Here is a 24,306-nt window from a genome sequence, read left to right as displayed (position 1 = left end):
GACCATAACAGTAAAATCTTATAAATGTATCCATGTGTTAGCTTTCCTGAAATTATATAATTAAATGTGAGCATAACATAAAGAAATGATTGGATCTTTGAATTTCTCCCCAACCCTTTACCCCCACCCCACGCCCCCATCAGCCTTTTTTATACAAAGTGTTAACACAGGACTTCGGGCCTAAAGTCAGTGTCTGAGATGAAAAACATGAATAGCTAAAATTACCCTTGGAAATTCCCTATTGATTACAATATATATGTTTTTAAAAAATATATTCTATATAATAATATATGTATAAATGTATTTTGTAAATAGTAATATACAGCATATAATCCCATGGTGGGAATATTTTCAGGAATTAAATTATTTTATTGTTTTGTTGCTTGGAATGCTTGAGTGAATACATAAAATATCTGTCTTGCTGGCTTTCCCTGGTTGTAGTTATCTTGGACTTTTGTAGACAGTGGTATCAGTTCCTCTCTTTTTAAGTCACTGTTTCTCCAGGACCCTTAGTTTTCAGTCTTTCTTTCATCAAGGATGCCATCACCACCTACCAACACCCTCCCACCAAATGGTTGCTTTTTGCTCCTTTGTGGGTGATCCTAGATCTCACCAGTGTGCACGGACACATTCAAGCATGATGATATCCATTGCCTGGGAACACACACATTTTGAAAGGAACAGTGGACGGAGTCATCTGTACCACTGAACTTTGTTTTTTTACGAACATGGTTGGTTATAGATGGAGTCTTGAGGTTAAATGCGTATTTGATGCACCTATACTGTGTATAATGTGCTAGTTTCCACATTGTTTTATGCTTTGGCAACTGTTTTTCAGATAGAACTCAAAACATTTAGGTTTATAGGAATTGGGTCCAGAATTGTATTTAAGGCGATCAGAAGCAGCTATATACTACTCTGAAAATCCTTTTTTTTTTTTTTGAAAATTTAGGTTCGTGGTATTACCAGTATCTCAGCCTGAAATGAATGTATGCTTAATTTTTTTCATTGTTTTTTTCCTCCCTTAGTTGGGTTGAATGAGCAAATGAAGGCTGTTCGAAAGAGGAATGAGACATCTGTTATTGATCAGATTGGGGAAGATTTGCTGACTTGGGTAAGGAGATTTGCTATTTAATTTAAAAATTTTCATAGACACTTGATCAGATTCAAGGTTAAGTTGCGAACCTTCCCAAGTATGCAAACTCATCCATTTTGCAAAGCTAATGTAAAGATGAAAAGGGGTCCAACTGTGTATTCTTACTTATTCTTCTAATAAGTGCCCAATCAACTACATGCTCTTTTCTCATCAAATTAAAGGTACTAGTTCTTTGTGTTTAAAAGAATGTAGAGTAACATGGATATTGATAAAAAAGAATTTAACTGATGTAGAATTTTTAACTATCTTCTGTTGTCAAAATCTCAGAATGGTACTGTAAAACGTTAGACAATTGTAGATCCAGAGCTACCATCACAAAAGTAGAAAAGTGAAAATTACTTAATCTTATGTACCAGGAAAGAGTTCAGAGACTACAGTAGCTGTTTGTCAAATTGTATTTATGTTTCCAGCTGACTCTTTATCAGTATATACTCCATAATATATACTTACGTGCCGAGCACTGTTCTAGGTACTGGGGATGCAGTAGCAGTCAAAGCAGATATGGCTCCTGCGCTAGTGGAGCTTATAGTCAATGGGGAAAAAAAAATAAAAAAACAGTCATTAGTTATTTCAAGTGTGATTAGTGTTACAAAAAGGGGAGAATACAGGTTATTATGGGAATAGATAGCAAGGAGACCTGAACTGGAACATACAGAAAATCTTCCTAGGGGAAAGTGGGTTTGATCCAGACATTTAAAGAAAGTACTATAGTTAAGGCTGTGAATAATAGTAAAATATGTGATGTAGTTCTCAAAATTTTAACACTGGTTGAACAAGAACTGTTTAGCTATGCCGACAGGTATTTACTTCAATATGTAGACTGAGGAAATGTCACAAGATTTTGGTAATTTTGCAGTGATAACTTTTTGGTAATTTTACAATGATTGATAATTTTACAATGATTAAACACTAGAAAGTTGACTAAAACAATCTTGATCCTACTCCTTTCACTGATGGTGAGACCGTGACTCAAAATCTACTAATCTATTAGTAGAGCTCTTCTTAGCCATTAGCCACTTGACAGTAGAACAAGATCAGGGAATCATAATCCAGTCTCATCTTGCATTTACTGAACTTTCCAAAGCATTTTCTCCTTAGGCCCACGCTGGCATCATTGTTATTAAGGAGACTTAACATCCTTGAAAAATCCAGCTTATTCTCTGGCTACTCTGTGATGGTGGGACTCATTTTATTTCTTGATCTCTGAGTTCTGTTGCCTTGGCAGCACCCTACTCAACTTGAAACAAAATTCGTAGTATGACATAACATAGCATCAATTTTCTTGTTAAGTTTGGATTAAAAAGTTTTAAGTCGGGCTTCCCTGGTGGCGCAGTGGTTGAGAGTCCGCCTGCCGATGCAGGGGACGCGGGTTCGTGCCGCGGTCCGGGAGGATCCCACATGCTGCGGAGCGGCTGGGCCCGTGAGCCATGGCTGCTGGGCCTGTGCGTCTGGAGCCTGTGCTCCGCAACGGGAGAGGCCGCAGCAGTGAGAGGCCCGCGTACCGCAAAAAAAATAGTTTTGGAGAATATTTTTCCAGTATTGGTCCCTTGAGATCACCTTATATATACTTATGCTGCTAGTAAAACCACTGTAAAACTGCTTGAGGCTAGGGCGTTATTTTCTTTTGTAAACAGCCGCTGTTAGTAATTGCGTGGCACCTGGATTGACTAACGTACCAAAAATGCTGCCAGTCTCATCTCTAAATATGTTGAGTGTTATATTTATAATAGAATAAGAATACAACATTGGAGCAACCTATTAAAATATCACTTTGTATGTGTCATAGTTGAAGAGAAAATACTCTGAATTTATCTACAAACGCCCTACAAAAGGATTTTTTACAAAATACCTTCGTGTATAAACTTTTGGAAATATGGCTTTAAATGGGAGATTTTTATGAAAAGCTTCTTTATAAACCATAAAGCAATTACTACAAATATAAAGGTTTTTAAAAATCATTTATTTGACCTGTACTTATAAGAATACCTATTATGAGTGAAGCACTTGTTAGGTGTCTTATAAGAAACCTTAAAATCATGGCATATACAAACTTAAATTTACAAATGAAAAATATCAGTAAAAAGTATAATTTTTAGTAAAAGAGGGTCATAGGCTCATGAATCTTCCCCAAGAGAAATCCAAGGGAAGGATCCCTACCTTCTACATAGGTGAAGCAGCAGTGATTTAATTTTGTTGTGACCCAGAAAAGTTATGACCTGCCCCAGATTTCACAGTAAGAAAGTAAGCTAGAACCCCAAGGATTCTCTTCCTAGAGCAGTAAGACAGTAATTTTTGTGAAGGTGTCACATTCTAAGAAAATCAAATTTAATCCCAGTCTTTAAGCATTTTGTGTCTCATATTCCCCAAGTGTCAACGTTTCTATCTGATTTAGAAGTGGAATAGACTGAAAAAGTAGTAAGTTATGGTAGGCTGCAAGCTAGAAAATATTGGACTATGATCAGAAAAGGTCTGGATATGTCAGGGTCAGACCCTTTTTAACGGAGAATCATTGATAATCCACATAAAATGTGTAGATTTCTGTTTCTTGTCACTTGAGGATACTTATTGGAATATTGGAAGGATTGTGGCTGTCTCTCATTTTGCCTGGCCTTATATAAGCTCAGTACCTCATTCTCTATTGTGTTCTTTGCGTTCTTGGCACAGTTCAGTGGACCCGGTGAGGAAAAGTTGAAACATGCTGCTGCTACCTTTTGCAGTAACCAACCCTTTGCCCTGGAAATGATCAAGTCTCGTCAGAAAAAGGATTCTCGATTCCAGACTTTTGTGCAAGTGAGTTGAGTGTGTCATGTAAGAAAAAAGAAATGCAATTTTTTATCAACTATGGAACAAACTAGGGGAATCCTAAGACTAAATTTTTTACAAGGATGATATCTATGTTTACGTTTTTAAAGCCATACATTTTCACTTAAATTACTGGAGGATATAAAGATGATATTGGAATGGTGAATAATAAAGAATATATGGCAGTATTACAATACTTGACATAGAAGTCCACATTGCCATGGCGATACTGTCAGGAAATGGCCCGTGTACACTGTTAAAATAATACCGTCAAAACATCAGAATGGCCTTATATCAAGCCCAGGGACAAGCATAACAAGCAGTCATGCTTACTAGGGTATATATTGGTGTAGACCAAGGGTCAGTAAACTGTAGCCCACCAGCCATATCCAGCCTCTTCCCTGATTTTGTAAATAAAGTTTACAAAGCTGTATTTACACAGTTTATATTTTATTGCTGTATAACAAATTACCACAAATGTAGCAACTTAATGCAAATGTATTATGTCACAGCTTTTATAGTTTAGGAGTACAGATATAGTTTATCTGTGTCCTTTCTTCATGCTTTCACCAGGCTGAAATCAAGGTATCACCTGCAACTGCAGTTCTCATCTGCCACTCTTCTAAGCTTACACGGGTTGTCAGCAGAATTCATTTCCTTGTAACTATAACCGGGAGCCCTGTCTTCTTGCTGTTGTTGACTAGGAACTGCTCTCGGCTCCTAGCGAATGCCCAAATCTCTTTGCTACGTGGCCCTTGTAGGCAGTTTACAAGATGGATGTGTCCTTTTCTTCCAGGCCAGTAGGAATGCGTCTCTCTGACAGAGCTTTCTTTTAAAGGCTCCTCTGCTTAAGTCCGACTCACCTAGGACAGTCTCCTTTTCGATTGACTCAGCGTTAACTGATAGTCACCTAATCACAGGAGTGATACCCCATCAGATTCATAGGTTCTGTCCACACTCAAGGCTGGGGGAGGATTATATGGTGTGTACGCCAGAAAGTGAGAATCTTGGAGGCCATCTTAGAACTCTTCACTACACATAGCCAAGTTCATTCCTTTATGTATTGTCTGTGGCTGCTTTGTGTTAAAACAGCAGCGTGGAATAGTTGTGACAGAGACGGATGGCGTGCAGAGCCTAAAATATTCACTATCTGGCACTTTACTGAAAAGTTTACAGAACCCTATTACAGTTGAGCTGATATATCGAGACTGGTGATCTGTTGTGCCTACTTGGAGTGGCAGATAACAAATTAATGGACCAGCTTTTGGTAGGAATGCCAGTCGTTGAAAAATGTAACTAGATTTTTTTTAATATGTGAAGATAAAACTTTTTTCACAAGAAAGAAATTCTTAGAGTTGATTATGGATGCTCTCAGTCTTTGCTTGAATAGATAACACAGAAGCCATAGGCTGAGTGATACAGGCAACATTATGTGATTAAAGGAGAAAGCAGAAGTGTAGCGTGGCGGTGGTATGTCGTGGCAGGTTTTAAGTCTTGATTTAATAACCAGAACTGTGTTGCTGTAGACAGTTACATGATGAATATGTGGTATGTGTTAGGTAATCATAGTCCTAACAAGAATTACAAATTCACTTATTTGACTTTAATTTTAGGATGCTGAGAGTAATCCACTGTGTCGTCGTCTGCAGCTGAAAGATATCATTCCCACCCAAATGCAGAGGCTTACCAAGTACCCTCTTCTATTGGATAATATTGCCAAATACACAGGTACAGCATTCTCACTGAAATTAAAGAACTTAGGAACAGCAACAACAAAAACACATATTCTGCTGAATAATCTCTCACAGCATCCTGGTGTCTGGACATTGAATTTCCAAATAGTACGGCCAGATGTTCTAACAAGATTCAATCCAGCCTTCTTTGGGCAATTTGAGTTAATGTACTCCGTTAATAGCTCTAGCACAGGGTTTGGCAAACTCTGGATCACGGGTTAAATCTGGCTCACCATGTATTTTTGTAAATAAACTTTTATTGGAACATAGTCATACTCACTTGTTGAAATGTTGTCTCTGACTACTTTTGTGATACAGCAGCAGAGCTGAGTAGTTGTGACAAAGACCATATGGCCTATAAAGTGTACAAAAATTGTTTACCAATACTTCCTCTAGCATATATCATATTTGCTTTGAAGAAGGCTTATACTGAGTTGCAGAGATGTTTTGTATCTACATATATACTTTCATTAAGTCCAACCAGTGCATATCATTCCAACTCTCCTGTTTTGAAACGTGAAGTGAATCTGCGATTCTCAATTGAGCTTTAGGCTCTTATACTTAGTTCTCATTAATAATTCTATGCAATCAAATGCCTGTTTCTTATGCCTGGGAATTTGAAAATACTCATACACATTACCTTTTATACTTTAATATATTTATTCAATATAGTTGGACTGTTGTTTGGAGGATAGTAATTTTGAATATTCTGATTTTGGTATTCTTTACCAAAATAGAACCTCATCATAATCTCAACACATTTTGGTGAAGCTCATCTTCTTTTAATGATACAAATGTTGTAAACTACTTTCTTTCTTTAATATAATACCAAATTCAAAGAAACATATTTTGAAGTTTTTTTGAATTGTTTATCATTCAAAATATATTGTTTAATGGGTCCACTGTCCATAATCATGTAGGCTGTGCACTTTGATAGGGGGAAAGGGGTCCCATTTATATAGCTTACAATGTGAATGAAACCCACTCCTTTGGGTGGGCCTGATAGTTGATATAAAACATCTCTTCTTGGATTTGGTTTCTTTTTAAAGGTTAGTATTGATGCTTAAAGTACTATGATAAGAAGTCTTACCTGTCCAAAAACTACCTGAATTGAGATTCTGCTGTAGGATTTTAGCCTGGTATAAAAATATTCAAGGTCTTGGACTTCCCTGGTGGCGCAGTAGTTAAGAATCCACCTGCCAATGCAGGGGACACAGGTTCGATCCCTGGTCCGGGAAGATCCCATGTGCCACGGAGCAGCTATGCCCGTGTGCCACAACCACTAAGCCTGCGCTCTAGAGCCTGTGAGCCACAACTACTGAGCCCACGTGCCACAACTACTGAAGCCTGTGCACCTAGGGCCTGTGCTCCGCAACAAGAGAAACCACCGCAATGAGAAGCCCACACGCTGCAACTAGAGAAAGCCCGTGCACAGCAACGAAGACCCAATGCAGCCAAAAATAAAAAATAAATAAATAAAAATAAAAGTTAAATAAATAAAATATTCAAGGTCTTACTATGCTTTTATAACTGTTGAAATAAAGTGGTATCTCATTTATGTATATACTTACATTCTTTTCTTATTTCCTCCATTTTTCATTTTGGATTTCTTTGCCATATTTAGAATGGCCAACAGAAAGGGAGAAGGTGAAGAGAGCTGCAGATCACTGTCGTCAGATCTTAAATTATGTAAATCAGGCTGTTAAGGAGGCAGAAAACAAGCAGGTAAGAAGGAAAAAGCAAGAAGACAGGATGACAGTGAGAATAAGAATATTAAATTAGTGTTACCTGGAATCTGTTATTACATAATTGAAGGGCAGGATATTTGTTAACTATTCATGTAATAGGTGGGTCCAGATCAATTTGGGATAGAACATCAGAGTTGTATTTGGCTTTTTTGAGTATCTCTAGCTGTTTGTTTGCTTATTCATTCACTCTGTTGGTGAGGCTGTAGAAAAACGGGAACTTCCAAATGTATTGTTCGGAGTGTAAAATGATAAAAACCCCAGAGGACAACTTGGCAATTTATACTTAAATTAAAAATGTACGTATTCACACATCCATTCTTTGATCCAGCAATTCTCTTCCTGGTGATTTACCCAAGAGAAATGAAGATACGTGCCCATAGACTTGTACAGGAATGTTTATAGCATAAACCAAATGTAAATATATAGTCATAAATTAAAGTAATACTAGCAGTAATGGATGACTCTCACAAACATTATACTGAGTGAAAGAAACCAGACACAAAAGAGTACATATATGTAATTCTATTTATGTGAATTTCTAAGGCTAAACTAATTCATGGTGGAAAAAATCAGAAAAATGGTTGTCACTGGGGATCTGGGGACAGAGATTAGCTAGGCAGAAGTATGAGGGAGCCTTCTGAGGTGATCGATGGTCATATTTCTTATCTTGATAGGAGCTTGATTACACAGGCATATGCATTGGTAAAAACTGGTGGAAAGGTATACTTAAAATGTGTACATTTCACTGTATGTAAATTTTAATTTAAAAAAAGAACTGTCAATAAATATTGAACTCTTATTAATGATATGCATGCTAAAATGTTTAGAGATAAAGTGTCTTATATTTGTAACTTATTTTGAGACACGTCCAAAATATAAGTTGGATTGATGGATAGATGGAGGGATGAATAGATGGATAGGTATATGATAAAACAAATATAGCAAATGTTAGTTGTGGAATGTAGATGGTGGGTATATGGGTGTTTACACATTCAGACTTCTCTGTATATTTGGAAATTTTTATAATCTTGCGGAAAAATATACCCTTTAGTCTAACAGTTGTTTCTCTAGAAATTTATTCTAATATACATGTCCATCGGTAAGGTGTAGTTAAAGAAACTATAGTTCATTCACAGAGTTGAATACCACGCAGCCACTGGAAAAATAGACTACTCTCTCTCTATGTGCTAATGTGGAACAGTCTCCAAGATATATTGATGACTGATACACACACACAGGGAGAGAGAGAGAGAAATGTGTATATGAATATATTGCATTACCTTTTGAATGAGTAATACACATATGAATGTATTATGTTACCATATATTTCTTTTTAAAAAGCTATATCTACATGCAACAGAGCCAAGCGTGCTTACATCCATATGTATTCCTTTTTCTTAGAGTTTTTCTCATAGGCTACCCAAGAAATGGGTATTAGAGGTTTCTTCTTTAGGGAAAATTGGGGCTGGGAAGGCAAGAGGACAGGGTTAGAGGGAGACTTACTGTTTATTGTGTGCCTTCTATTACCTTCTGAATTTTGTACCATGTACATTATTTACATATTTAGAAAGTAAATATATGCTAGTTAGCAGCCAGAGAGTTTGAAAAGAAGATTGGAAAAGAACAGCTAACGAGGTAGGAGGAAAGTTAGGAGAGGGTAATATCACCAAAGCCAAAAGAAGGGAGTGTTTTAAGGAAGAGTGAGTTGTCGGTTGTGTCTGATGTTGCAGAGAGTTCAGCAGAATGCAGGTACAGTGTCCATTTGATTTAGGAACAGGGAGGTCATTGATATCCAAAGCAGTAACCTTAGCTGTGTTCTGTCTCATTTTCAGCGCTTAGAAGATTATCAGCGTCGCCTTGATACCTCCAATCTGAAGTTGTCAGAGTACCCAAATGTTGAAGAGCTCAGGGTAAGGGATGGTCTAATCACAATTTAAAACATAAAATTTGCTAAAGACTTGGCAGGTAATTAACATTTTAGTGGGAACATACATCGCCTGAAAGAGTTCTTGCATCATGGATTGTCTGTATTTATGGTTCTTTTCTTCCTTTTAAATGTCTTGGTCTGTGTGAGGATTGCTTTAGTCTTTCAGTAGGGGAATATTTTATGTGAAACTAACTTTTTGTGACAAGGATTTGTAGGAGACTAAGGAACATTACTTATTATTAAAATTAGTTTTATTGTGTTCTGTAGCTTGAATAAGAGTAAGCCTGTTTGTTTAGTGTGGGAACTTTCCAGATTTTTGAGAAAAGGAAGATAATTATTTTTCTATGAAGCTCTTCAAAAGCATAAAAGTTGAAACCATTACAGGAATGATAGAAAAATATTTATTAATTGCCCCTTCTAGTACATGGAGCTTTTGTATTGAGTAACTTAGGATTTTAAGTCTTTCTTATACTATCTCACTGGTTGCTCTGGCAGATTTATTTGGTGGCTGTTAAAATAGACTTTTATTTATTTATTTTTAGAACTTATCAAAAAGCATGCTAATATGCTGAGCCACTTAACTTCCAGAGAATGAGATTTTTCTAGAGCTACTTATGCTAAAAGATGATTCTCTTATTAAGTTATTAATATTTAGAGCAAGCCTCAGTACTACCTGGACTTCTGTGAAATGCTATTCCTTAGAACTTTTTTTGGAATGAGAGCCTAGATCAGAGGCTTCTTATAGATAAGCTATACATCATCCTCATCTAGTTAGTTATTCATAGAAAAAATAAGGAAGGGGTTGAGAATCTAGTAGCTGAATATTTGCAGCTTCATTTTCATTAGCTATTACCATCTGTTTAGAGTGAAATTTGGAAGACAGTACTCCTGAATGTTTTTCTACAAGATGCTTTTTCCTTTCTAGAAAATTTTATGCAGCTTACTTTAACCTGATTTTTATTCCATTTTCAGTAGTCGACGGATATCAGTAATAGTGAATGTAAATGGTATCTTTTATAGTAAGAATTTCTGGAAAGGAGACTAAATGGAATATCATCTCACTAAGTGCTTGGAAATAATTTGTGTGTAATTCTCTTTATTTTGGCAGAATTTGGATTTAACAAAAAGGAAGATGATTCATGAAGGGCCATTGGTTTGGAAGGTGAATAGAGATAAAACTATAGGTAGGTGTACTGTCTGTTGGTTTGGGGGAGAGTGGAGAAAGGAAAAGAATAGGAAGTTTTCCTTATGCCAAAGAGAAGAGATAGCCGTTCACATTTTTCAGTGACAGCAGGTAGCAATGGTACTTTGTGTTATTACTCATTTACAGAAGATCTGCTTATGTTATTTTGTTATATGTGAAGCATGCTAAATACTCATTTAGGGATGAAGCAGAAAATTTTGTCATGATTCAGTCCTGTCTCCATCCTTGTATTCTAATGAGTCTCAGCTTCCTTTAAACCACTGTATCTCAAACTATCTGTGGTGAAGAACCAGTGTTTTTTATCTCTTGTCAGTCACAAACTGACACTTTGGTGTAATACATTAAAAATGAATTATTAAAAATGAAATAAAAAAATACAATAGCAAGTACATTTTTAAATTTTACTAGATTTAACAGAAATCAGTTTTTGATGTCAAATTGTCATAAAGTTTATAAAACACATCTCAATTTCTGTACTAATCACCTCTCCTACATTTTTATTTCTAGATCTGTACACTTTGCTGCTGGAAGATATTCTTGTATTGTTACAAAAGCAGGATGATAGACTGGTGTTAAGGTGTCATAGTAAGATTCTGGCATCTACAGGTGATAGCAAACACACATTTAGCCCTGTCATCAAGTTGAATACAGTGTTGGTTCGACAAGTGGCCACAGGCAAGTATGTCTGCTGAATGACGCTAAGCTCCAGGTTCATCGTAACGTTGCATAAGATACTCAGTGTCGTTGAAGTAGCACAGCTGGCGTAGAGTTTTGTTCCTTTTATATTCTTATACAGATTAAATGAAATTTATTTACTGCTTAGAACGTGAATACCCCAAAATTATTCAGGATGCTTAGATTCTCTGAATAATTTTCTGCATTTGAAAAATTTCTGCATATTACTTTTATCTTTATGTCACGTTCAAATCATTGATGACACTCGTGAAGACAGTAAATTGGAGGTAATCCCATTGAAAAGGTTTCATTTTTTGATATCGTGGGGAAAAGGCAAAAACTGAAGAAGTAGGTATGATTTAGGTTTTTAAAAATCAGTTTCAGTTAGGAAGTTACATATTAACTGTACTAATAAGGAGATCCCTTTTAAAACTTGTTAGTTCCATAGTGGTAAGATAAATGTATGACCCCTTTTCTCCAACACCCACTGAATGTTACTAACCGTTTAGCAAAAGGGCAATTCAGAATAAATGCAAAAAGAGCAATAGTGTTTGTAGTTCAGTCATTTAGATACATTGACACTTTCTTGTTTTTAATAAATTACTGTGGAATTAGTGCTAGCTTTTATAATCTTTGTTTTATTAAAGTATATTATATATAGTATAACATACAATGATGTGCACAAATTTTAAGTTATAGTTTGATGAGTTTTACAAAGTGAATGTGTGTTTACAAAGTGATCAGGTGTAACCTTTACCTAGATTAAGATGCAGAATAATACCAGGACCCTAGAAACATCTTTCCCAGCCTCTGTGAGTCATATTGTTAGAGTAATTTTTGTCTTGTTTTCCCAGATAACAAAGCTTTATTCGTCATCTCCATGTCTGACAATGGAGCCCAAATTTATGAACTGGTGGCACAGACAGTTTCTGAAAAGACTGTGTATGTACTGGATATAGCTACCTTGCTCTAATATGTTTTATTATCCTGAATATAATATTCCACAATTTAACTGCTTTTGTAAAAGAACTTTGAAAACCAAAAACTATGTGGAAACAAGTACCTTCTCTATATTCTTTGAGAGGTGTTCTTCTAAGAATTTGTTCCTTTTTAGATGGATCTCTCTTATTTTGGTTCTATCCTATTGAAAGTATCTTTCCTAAAGAAAAAATTCTCAGCAGTGTCGTGAAGTTTTTTTCATGGGTAGTGTATCCATAATGTTGTTAGGTTTTATAATCTCTACTTATTAGTATGTCACCAAAATAAAGATATTCTCTGGCAGAAATAGTGTTTTTTGACTGTTGGTTTGGTTTGGCTTCTGGTATGGTTTGTTAGTTTTTATTTTTGCTTTCTGAGTGTATTTAAAGTGTGTTTTCCTTTCCCTCCTGTGTTTTGTATTCTTTTCAAACTTCCTGCAGCTGGCAGGACCTAATCTGTCGGATGGCTGCATCAGTGAAGGAGCAGTCCACAAAGCCAATTCCACTGCCACAGTCACCACCTTGCGAGTGAGTGTGCCTTTGCTTCCGAGTAGGAACGACTTTGTGGTTTTGGTCAGAGAAAGAATGGATAATTCTTAACATTTTGTTGCACTGATGTTTAGGCACCTCATGAAGCTGAAAGATTTTTTTTTTTCCTTCCATAGAGGAGACAATGATGAAGAAGAATCTCCAAAGTTAAAAGTGGAACATCATGGCATTTCAGTCACTGGTCTGCAGAGTCCAGGTAAACTGATCTGTTAAGTTAACCTGGAAGAATGGAGTCTACATATGACTCAATAAAATGTGAAGAAACGTTAACTCTTTTGGTTTATGCAGGATCTGGCATCAGCTATTCACTTTAACAAACTTTGCTTGTGCGCCTTCTGTGTACCATTATCACACCGCACTAAGCGCCATGTATTTTACTTAGCGGACAATCTCTGTAGCTCGTGCAATTATTTTTTTCCAAATATTTCCTGTATGCTTCACGTTAAAAGTTTTGTTAAGATAACGTTCTACTTTTTCTGTTCCATTGAACAGACAGAGATTTGGGATTAGAGTCTCCTTTAATGTCATCAAAACCTCAATCTCATTCACTGGATACCTCTGGGAAATCAGAGGTGGATGATCTCTTTGTGGCTGAGAGACAGTTTGCAAAGGAGCAGCATGCAGATGGAACTCTAAAGGAAGTTGGAGTCAGTTATCAAATCACAATCCCAGATCCACACTTGCCTGTCTCAGAAGAACGGTGGGCGTTGGATGCACTAAGGAATTGTAAGTTTTATTCATAAGTTAATACAGATACTTATTAAGCACCAGAGTTTTATAATGTACCATGAATTTTCCCTTCAAGAATTTTACAATCTAGTTGGGAAGATGAGAGAAAACTTTCCCTCACCTTCTTAAGTAAAAAAACATTATAGGTATGTCAAAATTGATCTGGTTGGCGTGACCAGAGAAGGGAGGCATTAGAAAACAAGAGAGGTGTGATTATTGCCTTGAAGAATGGGTAAGACTCAGATAGGTATTTAGCAGAATATATAGAAGTCAGACAAGAAAAATGGTAGGACCAAATAGGACCAAAACACAGAGGCAAAAGCTCTGAGGGTGTTCAGAGAGCAGTGGGTAGGGCAGCTGGCCCGGGGCAGACCGCACAAGCTAAAGGAGTCACGGCGGACAAAGTTAGAAAGGTGGAGGACGCGTGTTGAGCCCGGCTGTTGTGGACCTTGAAGAGCAGGTTGAGTCCTCCGGACGTGAAGGGTGGCAGGCTGCAGGGTTTTGAGGACTTCTTCAGGCTACAGATATTCTTCTGTTTTCTTGTGGAGATTGTATTATTCTTCACCACGACCCATCCTTCTTGCACACGCACTCGCACATGCACATGCACGCACACGTGTGCGCACACACACACACACACGAATGGGTGGTCCTTGCCATTTGGTTAGCCACCCACTCCCTCTCCAGCTGGTTGAGAACCACTGCTACAAATGGGAGTGGATCACACATCTCAGGTGTATTGGAGGTGGGAAAAAGGCTGAGAATGATTGCTTTAGCTGCAGAGTAAGAAGCATTTGAAGTTGCTAAGCTAGGGTGTATGACTAATGGAAAAAGATTACTCCGGCTGAGAGCTGCGAAAGGATTTGAATGGGAATAGAGTTGGAGTGGAGTGGTCTGGGCTTGAGGCTAAAAGGGTTTGGGCTAGAATGGTGTCAGAAGAATAAAAATAAAGTGTGAAACCAACAGATACTTAAAACAATTGACTTCTTTGGTTGTGAGGGCAAAGGTAAGGGACTGTTTAGAGATAATTTCAGTATTTTTGTCAGAAATAAAAATTAGAAGAGACCACCACTGCTACACTTTCTTTTTTCCTTCTTTTCTTTGCCATAGATTATGGGCTTAATTTTAAAACATGTTGAGATTATGGTAATGAATGGCAAGCCATTTAAGAGGAAGGATGAGCAGGAAGTTGAGAGTTTTAAGACTGGAATTTTGGAAGAGGTCAGGAAGAGAGATGGATCTGAGTGTCAAAGCCATAAGTATTCATAGCGTCTCTCAGGAAGTGACTGCAGAGCAAAAAGAAGGAGGGTCAGAGACCCAAACCTATGTGGAAACTTTATTTAAAGAGACAGAAGATAGAAATCAAGGCCGAGTTGAAAGTACGGAATTGGTCAAGTTCTTTAAAACCTAATTTATTCTAGACTCATAGAGAGTTAACAGTGGTAATGATTTCTGATGGTTCCACTAACATTGTCCCAGTGTCCCTCTCATTGTGTGAGTGACCTCACAGCATGCACTTGCCCATTTAAAATTAAATCCATTCTATATTCAACAACCAAAGGAAGCTGTGGTACTAGTGAGGTCATTTTTAAAAATTAATAAATATTTCCTTATCCTTTGAAATTATGCATGCTACCAAACATCAGAATTAAATTTACAGGGCAGTTTTATTTTCTTCTTCACCATTTAAGGAGATTCTTTGGGTTATTATAGATGATAAAATAAATGTTCTCTGTGTCTAATAAAATTAGAAAACAATAATGCCTATGTAGATAGTGTCTGCTTCTGGAAAAAGCAGAACTTTCAGGTTCTTTTGTCTAGATTAACATGGCTTTTCAACATCCTTTTAAGAAGTACCTTTGGGGTATTATTCCAGTTATATGGTAGAAAATGTAGAGAGGTAGGCATATAGGAGAATAATAAGAGAATCCCCACTGAGAATTCTTAAATTTTTTTAAAGTCAAGTTTGATGTTAAATTTTCTCTAGATGGTGTTGTATTTCATTTCTCAAAACAAAAAATGACTGTATGAAATTAATATTTTTGCCTGTATGTTACTAAAAAGGTACTTACTTTAAGAGAGAATTGATAAGTCCTCCAATTTAATTCTGTCCGTTTGAGGGTATAGTTGTGAATGCGTGTGTTTTTCCCCCCTTCCTACATCTTTTAGTGGGTTTGTTGAAGCAGTTGCTGGTACAACAGCTGGGTTTGGCTGAGAAGAGCATTCAGGAAGACTGGCCACATTTCCCGAGATGCAGGACAGCCTCTCTGGGGGTGCAGGCAGACAGTGGAACCCAGAACCCTGAAAATATTAAGGCCTATCATCCTTGTGAAGGACAGATGCCCTTTAGAACTGGAACTGGTGACATTTCAACTTGTTACAGTCCCCGGACTTCAACTGAATCTTCTGCTGCACGGGATTCAGTGGTACTGGCATTCCAAGAGAGCCAGGCAAGTAACATTTTAGTAATGGACCACATGATTATGACCCCAGAGATGCCTCCCGCAGAGCCAGAAGGGGGTCTTGATGAGAGTGGAGAGCACTTTTTTGATGCCCGTGAAGCACATAGTGATGATAATCCATCAGAAGGTGATGGAGCAGTTAAAAAGGAAGAGAAGGATGTTAATTTGCGCATCTCAGGCAAGTTCCTTTCACATTTAAACTTTGATTTCAATCATTGTTATTTGTCCTATGTGCTGAAATGGATGTCGCTCGGGTATCCAAGCATTCTCTCGTGTGTGTGTGTGTGTGTGTGTGTGTGTGTGTGTGTAGTATCTGTTCTTTCATGCAATAAATAAATACTGAATCTACTCTATGCCACACCCTATCCTAGGTGCTGGGAGATATAGCCTGGAATAAAACATGGAAAAATCCACCATTGTCATGATGCTTGAGCACTACTTGGGGAAAGAGTAACTAACTGTAAATGAGTTAACAGATAAATAGATGTCAGAGAGTAAGAATTAGGAGGAAAAATAAGTCACACTGAGGGGCAGAGGGTAATGGGGGCAGACAAGGTGATCAGGGAAGAAGGCCTCTCGGGAGGTAGCATGTGAGCAGAGACCCAAGGGAAGTGAAGGAAGAAGCCGTGTGGGTACCTGGAAGTAGCGTGTTCCAGCAGAGAAGAATAGCGCCCAGGCTGTGAGGCAGGGGCAGGCGTGCTGTGGTTAGAGAGTGCAGGGTGAGGGAGACAGCGGTGGGAGATGAAGCAAGGCAGGTGTTTGGCAGGCAGGGTGGTGGCAAGATCATGTAGGGACTCGGTCGTTTTCAGCTTTTCACTTTTAGAATGCTAACGAATATGAAGTTACTCGGAAATTACCAGGAAAGTTTGCTAAGTGTACCTTTAACCTGATGTAAGAAAATTCTGAGGTACTTAAAACTTAACCTGGGGAATTTGGGGATTAATGGCCTTTCCCCTTCTTTAATAGCTTTTAAAGTTGTCAGCAAATCACCCCACGTCTGTCTTCTGATGTGATGATGGCAGCACTAATCTCATCAACCTGTTCTGTCTCTATCCATAGGAACCTGTTTGATCCTTGATGGCTATGAAACAGTGCAGGAGAGCTCCACGGACGAGGAGCTTGCTTCCTCGCTTCCCCCGCAGCCCGCGACAGGCATCCCCTCTATGGACTCTACCTGCCGGCAGCAGCGTTCTCCCCAGAATGCTCATTCTGATGGGGCAGTTTCACCTTTCACCCCAGAATTCCTGGTCCAGCAGCGCTGGGGAGCTATGGAGGATTCCTGTTTTGAGATCCGGAGTCCCTCCTCCTGTGCAGATTCACAAAGCCAGATCATGGAGTACATTCGTAAGATAGAGGCTGACCTTGAACACTTAAAGGTACCTCAGACTTCAACATCCTTAGGACTCGGATATAAAAAACACATTTAACAGAGAGGAAGTGTAGAATGATTAACATGCTGTTGTCCGTAACCTTGCTCAGGGTCTAGATTTTTGTATGTTTTCTTTGACGATTGTCTGTGAATAGACCTGGATGAAAAACTGATATCAGCACTTTTTAATCTGATCACAAGAACAGAAAAAATTGTAGCTCTGTAAACTGTGTGTTTGTATGGGTTTCTAAGTTTAAGAACCTAAATATATTTGGGATGATTGGCTGGCCTCCATGAGAAGATGTGGGCAGTAAGCTGAGATAGGTGGGGTTTGTGTAGTTAGGAGTCTAGGCTGGGAAATGCTTTAACTTGCCATAACCTATTAATTATCTGTGAATTGTTAGGTGACGTTGGTAGTTTCCCACGTCCTGTGACAGATAGAAATTGTCTCCAGTGGCTCCTATAATTTAAAGGCCTGCCTATGAGTGGGAGTTTTGTAAATTGGTAATTGAAGATGTCACTGCCTAAGCCACCATTGCAAAACTGACCTGTGTGGTCATTTCTGACAACAGGACTTTATAAGTTTGCTATCAGTAGGCACAGCTGCTAGAGCCCAAATGTTTGTCATGACATCATTTAGTAGAGGTTTCAGGGACCAGAGTTTAAAGTGTCCTTAGCCTCTTAGCTAAAGACTGGTCTCCCTTAGTTTTTCTTTTAACTTCATGTGGTAGGTTTTCCCTTCTTCATGTGGTTATATGTAGGGTCACCCTGTGGCTGATAAGATTTGAAAAGACCACTGAGGGCACGTTGGCTCTAATTTAGTTCATGCCGCATGTGGGACCATTTTCAGGGTGACTCCGGGCGGGGAGGGGGGGCAGTGGGATAATCACCTCTACCGGTTGCCCTCTCCTCTACTTTCTTCTATATGGGAACATTTTAAGTTATTCACTCGAGAGGAACAGGTAAAAGGAATGAAATTTACTTTTTTCGCCTACTAACAAAATTTTTAATGATGTTAATGTTGAAATTTGGAAGCATGTCCCTATAATATAAAAAAGCCTTCTTTCCTATTTTCAAAATAAATTTTTCATGATGTTCAAATGAAAAACCTATGGGTTTTATTTTACAGAAGGTGGAGGAAAGTTACACCATTCTTTGCCAAAGGCTGGCTGGATCAGCCCTCACAGACAAGCACTCAGGTATGTGAAAACTGTGGATTTCAGACTCAAGAATCATCCTGCCTGAACAGTGCATTGAATGGAATGATTTATTATTCTTTAAAGTGGAAACCTTCTGAGATTCCATATCTTCTCTGTCTTAGAAAAACTGCTTGTTTCCAAACATCATATATCAAGCAGAGGCCGCTGTCTGCTGACTCAGCTCTTGTTTTCTAAGAGAAGCTGCAGTTGTCAGTCCCCATGCCACCCTCCTTCTGTCTTTCTTCACCTTTGCAAAAGCAGAAGGCAGAGCTGTGGTGGCCCCAGGAAACTGAGGCTCCCTAGTGGTGGAGGCAGGTCCTCCTCAGGTCTTGCTATGCTTTTGTGTCTCCCCTGACGGCGAAAGCAGTGTCTCCCTGTGACTACAGATGGATTTGTGTTCAGTGCAGCAATTTGTACTCATTTGCTTTCATGCTTTTGGATGAGGCTATTCTGATCCAGAAACAAAGATGTTCCCAGTGTCCACAGATTTCAACTATATTCTCTAAGTGTTCATTTTAATTCGTTCTTTCTTCCTAATTTGATCTCCACATCTCCTTGTTCTTCCCAGATAAAAGTTAGAGCCGCGTGTCCTGGAGGTGACTGCAGGTTGTCGGATTTGAGCATCGGCCTTGTATCACCACGTCCTGGCTCCAGTGTGGACACAGAGAGAGTGTGTGACAGAGGATCTGCCTGCGAACACCCTGGGGTAGCCACGCCCCAGGGGCCCAGAGCGGGACTGGTTCTTCAGAGCCTGGCAGCTGCACTAGTCTCTCAGTGAGGGGACATCCGTTCTCTCACTCTGCTCTCCTCACTATCAGAAATTCATTTTGATTCAGAACAAAAACCAAATGTATAGAGCTTTGGGTGTAGAATATGAAATTTTACTTAGACGTAAGAAAAAGAGAAAATCAGATGTATTTATTTGACTTCATTCCGTATTTGAAAGCACATTTTAATTTTTATTTTGCCATGTTTTGTTTTAACTGAGTAGTGAGAATTTTAGCCCTTTGTATCTAGTACACCCAAGCATCGGTTGCTCCCGAAGCAGAGAGTTCAGTGTGGGGTGTTAGGAGGTGGGGTAGAGAGGTGAAGAGGAGGAGGGGGTAGGCAGGGCAGGGAGAAGCATGTGGCCTCCACCAGACTGTATCCCGTGCCCTCTGCCGTCCAGCAGGCTGCTTGTCTGAGGGTCACCTCCAAAGTGTAGTCTGCTGGGACTCCTGAGCGCAGAGGACTTGAGCTCTGTGCTCCCAGGTAGGGCTTCCTCCCACCCGAGGCCAGCACCTCTTCTCTGTAGCTGGGATCCACTCCCAATGAACAGGAATCCTCAATGTACTAAAGAGCAGGCACTTGAAAATGGGTGTATTTTCTTCTCTTGTCTCCTTTTCTGTTGAGGGTTGGGATTTGGGAGGGAGAGGAAAGCAAATTTTATTTTCTTGACTATAAGTTTGTTATTCTTGGTATTGTTTCATTTTTATAAGTATACATTAGACTTTGGCACTTGGGTAAAATTACCCCTGCAGATTGAGCAGGAAGTAAAAACAAGCAAACGGCGATGCTTCAGGTGGTGGCAGGGGTGGGGGTCGCTGAAGGAAGGTGGGGTGGGAGCGGGTGAGAGTCTGGGAAGGTTGTGTAACTGAATCACTACTGAGTTGAACAATGGCTTTCATGAGCCACGGGTACTGCTGATTATAAGGCCAGTAACATTTTAGTACCTGGAGGTTTGACTCTAATTTTTGCACTGATGGTGCCAAAGGGCTCTTTGAGTTAAAAAGAGAGCCGAGAGTGGAGCGGAGAAAGCTGTGGTGGAGAAGACAGAGCTGCTCCAACCAGCTCCAGAAGCACTTCCTCTGACTTCACTGCTGGAGCTTTTTCCACACTGGTGCATGACTGACCTTAAAAATTGCAGACCAGAACATACACTGGATACTGCAGGCAAGGCATTGGTAACTGCCTGCTCTAGAATGAATAGTAGTCCTGGCAGCACCCTCCAGAGGATAAATGTTTCAGAACTGTAACTTGAGAACTCCTTCAATTCTATTGGCTTTCTGTGGTTTTCTTTGTGCATCAGGTATGTATGTTTTGGAGTATTTTTGCCAACTAAAACTAAATCATTTGTCAAATATGAAAATTCTGTTAGTATGCAAGGAGTTCATCCACTGCTCATATCTTTCAGTAGTGCCCTCTGAACTCTGTGGGTAGTTAGGATGTAATTTCACTCTTCCCTTCCATCCCCCCACCCTCTGCCCAAATATATATATTATATATATTATATATATATGTTATATATATATTATATATATGTTATATATATAATATATATATATATAAAATTTTCCCCTCATCACAAGTGGTAAGGATTCCCAACTACTTTTATAAACACCACTACAACTTAACAAGCTCACCCATGTCCAGATTCCTGTTTCTGTTTTTCCAAAACTGATCTATGTTTTTAAGTAGACCAACTTGGATTGTTGGACCTCATCTATAAATTAGAATTTTATCTTGAGTTGTAGCCCAAGTATAAATTAAATCAAAATGGGATTAAAATTTTTAGAAGCAGAGGCTAATATATAAGTAAAGCTTGGGACTTGAACTTTCTGTATCTCTTAAGAGAAGCAAGTAAAAACCAAATGGTTACACTGTGCTGCTGGAAATAATGTAGTCACTCCCAACTGAAAGAATTACGCCTGTAGTTACTTGACACTAATACCATCTGTGGACAGTTAATCAGGAGAACGGTAAATACAGATAGAACTTTCATCTTAACTTCAGACGCTACAGGGTAATTGCATAATTCTCTAGCACTCATTCCTTTAAGAAGCTTTGTAGGTTAGCAGAATTTTGGTTTCTCTTCTAGCTCAGCCAGTCCCTTGTCCTTAGCAACTATTTGCTTTTCTTTTTCCTGAAGTTTAACCTCTCCTTGGAGCAAAAACAGGGCTAACTGGAAAAATATTTTGACCATAGCTCTAGTACTTCCAAATAAATTCATATCCAGATTGTCAAACAAAGCCCCCAAATGAAGTCTAATTCTGAAAAGATTCCACAAGTTTGAGTGATCTTTTTATCTTACCAACCTAACTTCTTCCCTTCTTCTCATGCTGGCCTCCCACACCCTCTATTTTCTTTTGGCCATTATAATCACATCCATTCGACTTTGATACTCTACCTGCCTTTCAGAATGATGGAATTAGATATTCACCCTGTCTTTGAGTGAGGCTGTTTACCATCAAAGCCATTTTCTCAAAGTTACGTGACTAGAAGTTGGAATCTACTTCCATACGGAAAGATCCAAGGGTGTAGACAAAGCAACCTTCCCGAGAGCAGGAGAGCTGGGTTTTAGCTATTGTAGTGACCTGCCGTGACCCTGTGCTCTCTCATGTGGCCCTTATGGCTCCTTTGCTATTAAGTGGCAAATTACATTTGGAGTGTCTCCTTCCTTTTAGAGAACAGAATTAAGGCAAATCAACAAACCCCCAGAGTGCTGTGATTTAAAATCATGATCACTGCCCTAGAAATGATATATTTGGCATACTTTAAAATCAGCTAACTTGGACTGCTTGAGTTGTCTTGGCTATTAGGACCTAAACGGTTACTATTATATTATGCTGCACAGAAGGTATATTTTATAAGCTTTTTGGCTTTCTTTTCCCTAAAACAACTCTAACAGCTGTTAGAAAGGATGAGTCCCTCTAAAGTTTTTTTGTTAATGTGTTTATGGAAGCGGGTGGGGAGCTAGTGTGATAGTAGAGAAGAGCCCATTTTTTCCTTATTTTCAAAGCTAAAGAAAATAATTATGCTTCCTGTGAGTTGTCTTACTCGCATACTTTTTTTTTCGTTTTGATATTGTTAAATTTGGTGTATTATGTGGCGCTTCTATATTTCAAACTGGAAGCCGTCTTCTTTGAAGGTGGTATATGATGTTATTTTGAGCTACTAGAGCTTTGGTCAATATTTCCTTCCCTATGTGTCACGGGGGGCACCGTTCAGAACTGTGTACAGAAGACCTCAAACAGAAGATTAGCAGGACCTTCCAGTCAGCTTTCTGCTGGCTAGCTTTCTTGCCCCCAGTTTTACAATTTTCGTTTTGTAAATCATGTTTTTGCTGACTTTTCCGCCCCTTTTCAAAGTGATCTGAAAAATTGTTTTTTCCTTAAGAAAAGAGTTCCTTTGCCTCATTCTTCCCCACTGGTACTGATGGTTTTGAAAATAAATTGGTAGGAAAAAATTGTACCTCCTAGAAGGAAGCCCTGTCCACCATTTCCAGGTGCCAATGGCTAAGCAGACGTACTGCAAACATAACTGTAATGCACACTGTGGGTTATTCTTAGTCAGCCTCTTCCTGCTAGAACATTTTATTTTCCTTGTTCACCATACAATCATGTACTCTTTAACAGAAATTACTTTTAAAGAAATCTGGAACTATCTTAAAAAAAACTTTATTAATAATCATGTATTTTTACTGATCACATTTTGAAATGCCTAAAAGACTTTATTGTTCTAATTATCCAGATGTACCTTTGTAAAATAGCTCTTTTATGAATTAGCTGATAAGGCTGTATGTTTCTGGAACAAAATATTGGTCATCTAAAAACTCTGTTTTCTGGGGTCTGGGAAAATAGAAAATGAGAATTCAAATATTAAATATGCTTAAAGGAACCAAGTATGTGACTTTTTATTTATATTCCTCTTGATTTGTCTTATACAACTTATATTAGAAAAGTTCGAACACCAAGGAGGCCTTAAGTGATCTTACTGGCAGTGACTGTCAAATATCTTCCTGCTGGTTAGAGCATCTTTACTAGTGAGACCAGCGAGTTGATCTCCGTAATACATAAACTTCCATGAGGACACTCACAGCTGGAATTGCCCCAGCATCTGGGCAGCTTTGTTGTTGTTTTTCTAACAGCTTTATTGGGATATAATTCACATAACATACAATTTACTCATTTAAAATGTACAATGATTCTTTTAATATATTACATTATTTTTTTAATGGTGGTAAAATATATATAACAAAAATTTTAAGTGTACTTTAGTGGGATAAATGGGGCAGCTTTTATGGCTCACTTAAAGATAACTTTGGTTTAATGCTACCCTAAATGAAATAAGACATCTTTATTACCATTCTTATCCTCAATGTTGGACTTCCTAGACTACCAACATTTCTGTGCTTTTATGGATCCCATTTCAACTCTCCCATTTCAAAACCTTGAGTTTTGGGCTTTTTTGTAGTTGGTTTTGACATAGAGGTGTAATTTGATTTATTCTTGGGATAATAGTTTAGTTTCCAGTCATTCAGCAGTGCGTTTGGCTGATAGAGCTAATAAGCATAATAAAAAATGCTTAGGGGGAGTTCCCAGGTGGCCTAGTGGTCAGGATTCTGGGCTTTGACTGGGGTGGCCTGGATTCAGTCCCTGGTCAGGGATCTGAGGTCCCGCAAGCCCCACGGTGCGGCCAGAAAATAAAAAATAAATTAATAAAAATGCTTAGGATTTTGTAGATCTTTTAAACCTTAAAACAAGTTAAGTCAAATGTACTTTGCAGAAATTAACCTGTCTGTGCTCTTAGCTATGTTTATAAACATAACTGATAGAAGAAATAAATACCCATACTATTCCCACTTGCTCCTAGACAGCCATCTTCTTACAGGAATGGAGAAGGTCAAACCCTGTCTTTGCATGTGAGCAATTACTTCCACTTTTTGCCATCCTCTTGAAGCCAAATGACTGGTTCACCAAAGTTTTAATACCGACTTGAAAGGTAAGAGGATCTATAC

General features: G+C 38.4%; 1 protein-coding gene across 2 annotated transcripts in view; it reads left to right on the top strand.

The window, feature by feature from the left end:
- ARHGEF12 (Rho guanine nucleotide exchange factor 12) overlaps nucleotides 1-23,190 on the top strand; it is a 144,594-nt gene extending 121,404 nt beyond the window's left edge. For both annotated transcript variants that reach the window (XM_081241052.1, XM_081241051.1), the window contains 15 exons: nucleotides 1,029-1,114; nucleotides 3,821-3,946; nucleotides 5,572-5,686; nucleotides 7,316-7,416; nucleotides 9,272-9,349; nucleotides 10,475-10,550; nucleotides 11,078-11,245; nucleotides 12,100-12,187; nucleotides 12,664-12,750; nucleotides 12,888-12,967; nucleotides 13,264-13,497; nucleotides 15,670-16,140; nucleotides 17,022-17,338; nucleotides 18,461-18,530; nucleotides 19,099-23,190. In XM_081241052.1, coding sequence (XP_081097178.1) covers nucleotides 1,029-1,114; nucleotides 3,821-3,946; nucleotides 5,572-5,686; nucleotides 7,316-7,416; nucleotides 9,272-9,349; nucleotides 10,475-10,550; nucleotides 11,078-11,245; nucleotides 12,100-12,187; nucleotides 12,664-12,750; nucleotides 12,888-12,967; nucleotides 13,264-13,497; nucleotides 15,670-16,140; nucleotides 17,022-17,338; nucleotides 18,461-18,530; nucleotides 19,099-19,109 — 2,108 coding nt within the window. In that variant the 3' untranslated portion in view covers nucleotides 19,110-23,190. The remainder of the gene's footprint in view (nucleotides 1-1,028; nucleotides 1,115-3,820; nucleotides 3,947-5,571; nucleotides 5,687-7,315; nucleotides 7,417-9,271; nucleotides 9,350-10,474; nucleotides 10,551-11,077; nucleotides 11,246-12,099; nucleotides 12,188-12,663; nucleotides 12,751-12,887; nucleotides 12,968-13,263; nucleotides 13,498-15,669; nucleotides 16,141-17,021; nucleotides 17,339-18,460; nucleotides 18,531-19,098) is intronic.
- The last annotated feature ends 1,116 nt before the right edge of the window (nucleotides 23,191-24,306 follow it).

This window comes from Mesoplodon bidens (assembly GCF_964165515.1).
Source record: "Mesoplodon bidens genome assembly, chromosome: 7".
Lineage (NCBI taxonomy): Eukaryota > Metazoa > Chordata > Mammalia > Artiodactyla > Ziphiidae > Mesoplodon > Mesoplodon bidens.
Note: the sequence above shows the minus strand (reverse complement) of the source record. Positions and strands in the feature narration are given on the sequence as shown.